This window comes from Nannospalax galili, unplaced genomic scaffold (genome assembly GCF_000622305.1).
Source record: "Nannospalax galili isolate Female #2095 unplaced genomic scaffold, S.galili_v1.0 scaffold668, whole genome shotgun sequence".
Lineage (NCBI taxonomy): Eukaryota > Metazoa > Chordata > Mammalia > Rodentia > Spalacidae > Nannospalax > Nannospalax galili.
In genome coordinates, this window is record NW_008358090.1 from 1,688,541 (window position 1) to 1,698,443 (window position 9,903).

General features: G+C 53.8%; 1 protein-coding gene across 3 annotated transcripts in view; it reads left to right on the forward strand.

The window, feature by feature from the left end:
• Positions 1-9,903, forward strand: part of Slc9a3r2 (SLC9A3 regulator 2) — a 17,209-nt gene that overhangs the window by 2,182 nt on the left and 5,124 nt on the right. Inside the window, exons 2-5 of one of the 3 annotated variants that reach the window (XM_029557747.1) lie at positions 1,873-1,993; positions 2,776-2,871; positions 4,096-4,350; positions 6,628-6,828. In XM_029557747.1, the coding sequence (XP_029413607.1) occupies positions 2,791-2,871; positions 4,096-4,350; positions 6,628-6,828 (537 nt within the window). In that variant the 5' untranslated portion in view covers positions 1,873-1,993; positions 2,776-2,790. Of the gene's footprint in view, positions 1-1,673; positions 1,994-2,775; positions 2,872-4,095; positions 4,351-6,627; positions 6,829-9,903 lie in introns of those variants that run through there. The other 2 variants (XM_029557748.1, XM_008856239.3) reach the window with 2 other exon arrangements.

The window sequence follows — 9,903 nt, forward strand, 5'->3', positions numbered from 1 at the left end:
ACAGAGGGCAGAAGACGGCATCGAATTCTCCTGGAACTGAAGTTAAGGAGGTTTGTTAACCCCCATGTGGGTGCTGGGAATTGAATGTGGGTCCTCTGCAAGAGCAGCCAATGCTCTTAACCACTGAGCCATCTCTCCAGTCCCCCCCCCCCGCTTTTTTTTTTTTGGTCTTTTTGAGACAGGGTCTCCCTGTAGCCCCAGCTGGCCTAAAACTCACTATGTAGACCAGACTGGCCTCAAACTCACAGAGATCCGCCTGTCTCTGCCTCCGGAGTGCTGGGACTAAAGGTGTGTGCCACCATGCCCAGGTACAAAAATAAAATTTAAATCCCTGGGCGTGGTGGTACACGCCTTTAATCCCAGCACTCAGGAGGCAGAGGCAGATCCCCGGCCCCATTTCTTGTCTCTCTCTTTGTGTGTGTGTGTGTGTGTGTGTGTGTGTGTGTGTTTGAGGTTTTTTTTGATTGTTTCTTTGTTTGAGACAGAACCTCCTATAATCCAGGCTGGCCTCAAACTATTTAGCTGAAGGTGACCTTGAAAGTCTCATCCTCCAGAATCCACTTCCTAAGTGCTGGGATTACAAGCATGGATCACCAGGCTCCGCTTATGAAGTGTTGGAGATCCAACCCTGGGTTTCCTGCATGCAAGCAAGCACTCTTCTCACCTACATCCTTAGCCTTTGTTTTTCACCCCAAAACAGAGCCTCCCTATAGCCCCAGGTGGCTTGGCACCTAGTATGTAGACCAGGTTGGCCTCAATCTCATACTCACCTGCCTCTTCCTCCTGAGCACTGGGGTTAAAGGCTTATGCCATCATGCCTGGCTTGTTTTGTTTTTTAAGAATGTAGGAAGTGCTCATCTTTTTAAAGATTTATTTTTATTTTATGAGTGTTTTGCCTGCATGTATTTGTGTGTACCATGTGCATGCAGTGCCCATGAAGGCCAGAAGAGGGCACCAAAACTGCTGGGACTTGAGTTAGAAATGGTTGGAAGCCACTATGTAGGTGCAGGGAACAGAACCCTGGCCCTCTGCAAGAGTAAAAGTGCTTTTAACCCTTGTGCCATTTGTCCAGCTCTTATGTTTTTTGTTTGTTTTAATATTTTATTATTATTATTATTATTTTTATGAGTGTATTGCCTGCCTGTATGTAAATGCACCTGTGTTGTGCAATGCCTGAGGAGGTGAGATCACCCTGGAACTGGAGATGGTTGTTAGCCACCACATAGGTGCTAGGAATCAAACCTGGGTCCTCTGCAAGAGCAGCCAATTCTCTTAACCACTGAGCCAGTTCTCCAGCCTCCTTGGTTTGGTCCTGATTTTTTGAGACATGGTCTCACTATGTAGCACTGGCTGGCTTGAAACTAGCTATATTGACTAGGCTTGCCTCCAACTCAGAGTTTCTCCTGCCACTGCCTCCCAAGTGCTGGAATTAAAGGTGTATGCTACCATGCCCTGCTTGGTAGTCTAGGTTACCCTTGAACCTATGGCAATCCTCCTGGTTACTGGGAGTACAGGGGTGAGTCACTGTATCCGGCTCTGTTTGATTTTAAAGTCCCATTTTTCTTAAATAATGGATTTCAAAATATTTTGTTTGTTCTCATTTTTGAGACATGGTCTCCCTCTGATGTTCATCAAACTCATAATATTCTTCCCTCAGCCTCCTGAGTTCTTGAGTGTTGGGGTTACAGATGTGCGTCACCATTCCTGGCTTTTGGCTGCCCTTCTTCTTTGCTGTTTCCTATTGTTGGCCCAGGCTTCCTTTGTGCTCAAACCCATTGATCCTCTAAGATGTTGCCTTATTACTGTGTTATCTTCCTTGGTACTTTTCAGTCCTTTTGGTTTGAGAACTCCTTTGCTACTCTTTGACTGCAGTGACTTGTGACACATCTTTGGTTCCTGTCCCTGCCAATTGACTACATGTTCCTGCTCTGGTTTTGTCCCTAGTCTATCTTCAGTCACAGGCTGGAGGATGCAGCTGAATCCTTCGCTGCAGGTCAGTGAGGGCCCAAGGCTGAGGTGGGAAAAGGACACCAAATGTTCCCTACCTTCCCCATCCCCTAGCCCGGCAGTTCACCATCCTGCCATCTCCCTCTACTCTAGTGTGACCACAAAGCTGCAGTTAGGAGCTCTGGGTGGTCCTGATCATTGTAGGATGAACCCCAACTCCCATACATGTGGCATATATGGTGGACACTGTTTATACCCATTCTCACAGTCTTCATGGGCAACAAAACAAGGCTGGGGCCAGGGAATCCAATCTTAAATCAGACAGGCAAACTCTGGATAGGCAGATAGACAGATGGAGGTGGTCAGCCAGGTCGGAGCCTTTGGAAGCATCAGCTAATGTCTACAAAGAGGGCTGGGGGCAGGGAGCAGCCAAACATCTTAAGCTTAAGTGCTTTCCAGGGGCAGCCACTGGGGTGTGGACACCCAAGGGCCCACTGCCCAGAGGCTGGCCCAGTGCTTGGGTGGGGATAGAGAGCCCAGCTAAGAGCTCTGGAGAGGGGAGAGGGAGAGGTGAGGACTGAGCCAGGCCTGCATTTCTTGCTCACATGGGGAGCTGTCTGGGCTGGTTGTATCTGACCCACCCTGACCAGGTATGTGAGGGGCTGTGGGCTGGGGAGAAGTAGGCTGTGGGTGAGCCTGAGTCTTAGCTGTCTTCTGTGCCTGAGAAGATGCTTCATGAAGTGTAGTCTCACAGCCCTAGCAGAACTTTAGAACATTCCTTCTCCAGGCCTCAATTTCTTGATCTGTAAAATGGCCTGTTCCCTCTAGGATTGTTCTGGGTAAATGGCACAAGAATGCATAAGTGATTGTGGGAGATCATTGTCTGTCCTGTGGTGGTGGATAGGAATTCATGCAATTGGGAAGGTATGTGTGAATGGACTACAGGGCGGGGAGCAGGGAATCAGAGACCCATAGTGGTTTAGTATGGGACAGCTGATCAGCACCCAGAACCCTCAGCACAGTTCAACCTAGGTCAAGAGGAAGACAGCAAAGACCTTTCAGTCTCATCCACATAAATTTATGTCCCGGAAAGGCAGGGGATATGGGGAAAGGATGTTTGGTGGACAGCTATTTCCTAGGAGGGGTAAGTAGGGGTCACCTAGTCACTGGCCTCAAGGATCCAGGTTGCTGCCATGTCTCCTTTTTCTTTTTTTATTTTGGGGGGGGGGTGCTGTTTGCTTTTTGGCAGGGTCTCCCTAGTCACTCTACGTGGACCAGGCTGGCCTGGATCTTGCAGAGACCTGCCTCTGCCTCTGCCTCCTGAGGGATGGGATCAAAGGCACACGCCACTAGGCCCAGCACTTGCCATGTCTCTCTCTCTCTCTTTTTTTTTTTTTTTGGTCTTTTTGAGACAGGGTCTCCCAGTAGCCCCAGCTGTCCTGGAACTTATATGTAGACCAGGCTGGCCTTGAACTCACAGAAATCCGCCTGCCTCTGCCTCCTGAGTGCTGGGATTAAAGGCGTGCGCCACCACGCCCCGCTGCCATGTCTCTTTAAAGCCTTCTTTTTGCTTTCTGAACTCTGGGCTGGCCAGGGCAGCTTCGGGGATCTAGATAGCAAAGCGATCCTGGTGGGGAGGTGGCGCTTGGGGAGGATGGAGAGAGCAGCAGCCCTTGCTCTTAACCTCTGGGCCCTGTGTAGATCTCTTGGCCTGGGGACCTTTTCTCTAAGTGGCTCTTCATCTCAGGAATCTCCCCCCATGCAGCGCCTGCAGGTGTCCAAAAAAGCATTCCTGGAATAGAAGGCAAAGGTGCTGGTGCCACGGAAGGTGGTCAAAATGGGATGAGACAGAAGGGGGTCCCAGGGACTCTGGGGGGTCCCTCGCCGTGCAATCTCCACTCTGTGGTCCCCCAGGGTGCAAGAGCACCTAGTCACCGGCCTAAACCGCGGGGTTAGGGCCGGGGCGGGGGCAGCCCGACGGGTGGGGGCGGGGAAGGGGCGGGCGCGGGGGCGGTGCCGCAGCCGGAGCAGGGGCCAGTGTCTGAGCCAGAGTCTGAGCGTGAGACTACCGGAGCTGAGCTGGGGACACGGAGGCCGCCGCCCGCTTGCCGGCTTGCGCCTCCGCAGCTCCCGCGCGTCCGCCTGCAGGCCGTGAGCGCCGTGGCCAGTCGTGGCCAGCCGGCGGGCACCATGGCCGCGCCAGAGTCGTGGCGGCCGCGCTTGTGTCGCCTGGTGCGGGGCGAGCAGGGCTACGGCTTCCACCTGCACGGCGAGAAGGGCCGCCGCGGGCAGTTCATCCGGCGAGTGGAGCCTGGCTCCCCCGCCGAAGCAGCCGCACTGCGCGCTGGGGATCGCCTGGTTGAGGTCAACGGCGTCAACGTGGAGGGCGAAACGCATCACCAGGTGGGTGTCCGCGCCGCGCCCCGCCCCCGCCCCCCTCCTGGGGGCGCGTCCCTACGGCGCTGGCTGGGGTGCCAAGAACCACGCGACTGAATGCCACCCGCTGGGACCCGGCGTGGGTTGCACCGGGGCCTGCGTGGGCCCAGTGGCGAGGTGTAGGACGTTGCCGGTCAGCTAGCATCCTGGCAGGGAACCTCAATTCTGCACTAGGAGGGTGTGTGGGGGCATCCTGGCAAAGAGGGGCCGCCCTGTGGCTAACCTGTCCAGAGCCTTTGCTTTTTCCCCTAGTTTTGGCTTTGATGTGCCTTGGAAGGGGAGGAGGTGGCTCAAGCACCTTGGGGCTTTGCAGTACAGATGCTTTTCTATGAATGTGTAGGTGTGTGTGTGTGTGTGTGTGTGTGTGTCTGTCTGTCTGCACACGCGGGTCTCTTTCGGGCCATCCATATGTGTGCACTCTACCCCAAGTGTTCCACGACAGAATTCACGGTAAGGGCATACTTGTGTCAGGGTAAGAGCATACTGTGTCAGTCCTGGGATGTATGTCTAGAGCTGTGTGGACACATCTGAACATTTGATGTGTGCAGGCTCTGTGTGTGTGTGTGTGTGTGTGTGTGTGTGTGTGTGTGTGGTGTGCTCCTGCTGTGCCTATGCTAGTGTGCTTCCCTGTGGCCCTGTGTGTCTAGGTCTGGTGGGGTCAGCTCTAGTGGCAGCACATTCCTTGGCCCTGGGAGAGCTTCCTCCTGAGAGGCTGCCTGAGCCAGCAGGGATCACTGGCCAAACCCTGCCTCCTGCAGCTAGAGGAAGGCAGACTGTCATCTCTGTAGGTTCTACCCCTGGGGTGTCTTGTCTCTCACTCACCTCACACCTCAGGCTTTGGCTGAAGCCCAGCCTCCCTCCACCCTTTCTGCTCTGGATCCTTTGGGTCCCAGCACTAGCAAGTCCATGACTTGCCTGTTTGGCTAGTCCTGGGACCTGGAAATAGTAGATTGTTTTTTGGTTGGGCTAGGAGCTGACTGCCTAGCTCCCCTAGGAGCCCAGTCTATCCAACTGCCTGCTTTCTACCTACAGCATTCATTGGATATGATTGTGTGCTGCACAGGGTAGGGGTGGAGCCCAAGGTTTGGCCAAACAGGCAGGGGAGTGGCTGGCAGATTTGGTGTCACCCACCTTTAGTAGTCACCTGGAATCTACCTGTTTATCCCAGGCTTCTGGGGTGCTTGTCTCTAAGGACTTTTCTCATAGAGCCACCTTAGACCCTCCCCACTGCCCAGTAAGGCAGGAGGTACAGGTATGACCTCCATTTTACTGATGCTTAGAGACTGTGGGTGATTATCTTGGGTCCCATGCCAGGAAGCATCAGGGTGTTGAGATCCTTCTGCTCTGAGGGTCATGGGGAAACATGAGGAACATTGAGGGGCCAGGTGAAGATGGGCCTGGGTCAGATCTTCCTATCTGTGACAGCATTTAGTGGAGCAATGATGGGGGACTTATCTGTTCACCCTCAGGCTGTGGGGGTAGGGTTGTCACAATTTCTACCCTTTGGATGCTCATTGGGCACTTCCTTTTCTGCCTTTGGACACATACTAACACCCTGCATGCTCTCTGCACTTTCTAGGCACCCATCCAGACACACAGATGGCTGTAAAGCCATACTTGTCCCACTGGCATACTTACTTCTCTCACCTGCTGGAGCTGAATCCTGTTTACTAGATGTGTGTAGGCACCTTAGTTAGAACCCCTAGCTTTGTAGGTCCTGCAGGAATAAGTTTCCTGTCCTTGTCTGGAGGTATATTAGAGTCCTAGAGGTGGGGGTTAGAGTCATGCTGCATCTTGGGGGAAGAAATAGCTCATTAGAGCCAACAGAGACATCTCTCTTCTGCACGTTGACCAAAATGACAGACTTTGAAATAGACGCATACTCATGAGAGTACACATGTGCACACACACAATGCACAGACTGAAGATCAGCTGAGCACTGTTTCTCTCTTCCAGTGAAGCTGCACCTGTAGCTCCTTCCTTCTTTACCTGAACTGAGTGCAAGGCCACAAGAGGATCCTAAAGTACTTATATATAAGCCTGGGCCCTAGCTCCAGGGAGAAGGAGGGAGCTACTGGAACCTGGGGGTGGTGGGCGGAGCCCACAGGACTCTCAGTCCAGCTGCCCACCCCTGGCAGACCTGCCCCGCCTGCTGTCTGTGAGCTTGGACCAGCCGGGAGTGGTGTCCTCGTCCATGTGCTACTCAGGGTGTTGACTGCTGACCCACTCCTGCTACCATCCTAGGTGGTACAGAGGATCAAGGCTGTGGAGGGGCAGACTCGGCTGTTGGTGGTGGACAAGGAGACAGATGAGGAGCTCCGTCGGCGACAGCTGACCTGCACTGAGGAGATGGCCCATCGAGGGCTTCCACCAGCCCACAGCCCCTGGGAGCCAAAGTCTGACTGGGCACGCTCCAGCAGCCTTGGTTCTGATACTGGCCAGAAGGTATGGTGGACTGTACCATTTCTGCCTCTTTTTTCCTGGGGGGGAGTGTGGGGGGGTGAGACAGGGTCTTACTATGTAGTCCTGGGTGGAACTTGCTGTGTAGACCAGGCTAGCCTCAAACTCACAGAGATCCACCTATCTCTGCCTCCCAGTGTAGGGATTAAAGGTGTATACCACCATACCTGGCCTACACCCCATCTCTGTCTCTTAATGATATAATCTTCGCCTTTGGTCACCTCCACAAGCCTCCATTTCTTCTTATGGCCCTTTCCCTACTGCAGTAGCTACTGTCTGTGCTCCTTTTGACCACTTTGTAGGCCATTTGTGGCTATTTTTTCTGCTCTTAGTCCCTCTGTTTCTGGGCCCAGTGGCTAAGGATCCCTGGGAGGAGCTGCTGGGACATTTGAGGACTGAGTACCTGTGTTGAATGTCTGTTGTTCTGTCTCTGTGTCTAACTAACTCATGCATATCTAAGGCATCTACATACTGTGAAGGCCTGGGGGGTATTGGCCTCCTTTGTGGGAAGTTAGTGCTGAAGTTGTGGGAAAATGAGAAAGTACAGAGATGGGGTCCAACATGGGTGGGAAATGGGAACAGGAGCAAGGGCTAGCACCCAGGTGAGCTGCATGTAGGCCCCTCCTGTGCTGGATTCTGCTGGGGCCTCACAAGAAACTTCTAGGGTGGGCCCTTCCCTTGACTCCTCTTCTGTAGGGAGCCTTACTTGCTGTTCTTCCCTGCCCGCTGCTGGGAAGCACCTCCCATTGTCTCTACCTCCTTCCATGATTGGAGACCCAGAAGGAATGGGTCTGTTCTTCAATCTAGGTAGCCACCTGGAGCTGTCCTGGAACTCACTATGTAGACCAGGCTGGCCTTGAACTCACAGAGAGTATTTGCCTCACGAGTACTGGGATTAAAGGCATGTGCCACCACGCCCAGCTTATATATTTATTTTTAAGTCCTAGTAAAGGATTTGAGCCTAGGGGTTTCCCACCGCTTACTTTGAGAACCACTGGCATAGAATTGGTGGAGTTGTTAGGTTTCTGGGTGTGTATCAGATCTTGACATTTGCCTTTGACCTCACCCAAGTGTCTCTCACTTGAGCTTGTTGGGCCTGTGAGCTGATCCCTGTGGGGCCTGTCTTGGAGTTGGGTGATGGCATTCCTAGTAGGGGACCTTCCCAAAGATTGACACCTGGAACCTGTTGGCTGCTTTTTCTTCTCAGGGACTAGAGGGCAGGTGCCAGGCCCTGGAGTCTAGACTCTTGCCCTAGGGCTGCTTAGGGGAATTTTTCAAGTAGATGAGTCCCAGGCTCCTTAGGCCCTGGCTAAGGACTGGAGCCTCCCTCTTTCCCAAGTACCCTCCCTCCTCCCCAGGAGGAAGCCCCCCCCGCCCCCATTTGTCCATTCATTTAGATACAAACAGACCAATTCACCTTCCTGTGGAAAAATCTGCCATGAGGCCTTATCTGGAGGTGGGGTGGCCTAGGCCCCTTGGCCTTGGGTGGGACCTTCCACCTCACTGCTATTTCAGGCTTGGAGGGCTGCAGGAAGCTCTTGGAGGGGGGCTTCCTCTAAACGTATTTTTAGAGGAACAAAGGGGGTGCATTGGACATGTCCCTCTGTAGATGGGGCTAACCTGGGGACAGAGACTCTAGGAGGTCAGGGGAGCCTAAGGGATAGGGTCTTCCCTGGAAGAAAGAAGGGAACCTCATATAACCTCCACAAAACAGACTTAGAGACAGCCTGCCTCAGGTTGGGTGAGAGCCTGAGAGTAGTTTTTACTCTGAGTGGCTAGGTTCTACTAGGGGTGCTGGTAGCTGGACAGACTTGGGAGGGTTGTGTGTCTCTGCTCTGCTTCAGGGTAGGGATGTCTATCAGGTACCCAATGGGAGGTGAGGGCCTTCCTGTCCTCCCTGAACTTGTGTCCTCTGTTCCAGCCTGCAGGGTAGGGGAGGTAGGAGGATAGGGGAGGACACTGATATGGTCTGGCCCTCCCTTTGTAACTGAGAAGGCCTAGGCAGTGGTGACTCAGTCCCAGGCTACATCAGGCTGGGGGCGGCAGCAGCTGCAGTGAGTCCATTCTAGAAATGATGACAGGGACAGCCCCCAAACACAGACCTAACAGCTAGCAGTGCCAGGGCCAGGGAGGTGGTGATAGATCCTGCCTATCCACCCAGCCTCTTCTACTATGCCCTTACCTCCTGGAGGGCTTTGGGGACTGAGACTGAATGACAACAGGTGAAGCTCTGCAGGTGGTAGCTTCATAGCACAGGACCATGTAGGACAAAGTGACCACAGAAAAGCTTCTGAGGCTCTCCTTCCTCTCCCCCTGTGGATTATCTTCTGTTCTAGAGCTGGGGTCCCCTCCCTTGCCTCCCTGTCTCCACTGCCCTGGGTCCTGGAGCAGGGCAGGGCCTGGCCTCCCAGCAGCTTCCTTCCTTCCTTTCTTCCTTTCTTGGGACGGAAACCTAGCTGGGTGGGGGGCCCCCGGACTGGAGCCTCAACTAGGGAGGGGGCTCAGTCACCACCCTGCTCCCCAAAGTGACTCAGGCCCCAAGTCCCCACCCATCCCCAGGGAACCTGGTCACAGTGGGAGGTAGATAAGTGGGGTGGCAACCTGGGTTGGCCAGAGAGCTTGGGCTACTCTGGGCTGGCCATCTACTGCCTGTTACTTCTGTTCTGCTTCTCATGGCCCGCTCCGGGAGTGCCACGCTGCCTACCTCAGGCCCAGGATTTCCTCCACAAAGCCCTCAAAGGGGGTTTGCTCAGGTCAGGTTGGGGCAGAGCTAGGCTGTGAGGACCCCAGCCTTAGCTCAGCCTCTGGGGAGGGACAGGGAACTTGGGGACCTTTATGCATGCAGGATGGACCCCATGCAACAATGGGGACCTTTCTCAGCTGGAACTGGTGAGTCATTCCCTGGGGGGGGGGCACAGCCTGGCTCCCAGGGCACCTCTATGTCAGCCTCTTTGTCTGGCCATGGGCTTGGTGTGTGTGTGTGTGTGTGAGAGAGAGAGAGAGAGAGAGAGAGAGAGAGAGAGAGAGAGAGAGAGAGAGAGAAAGAAAAAAATACACTGT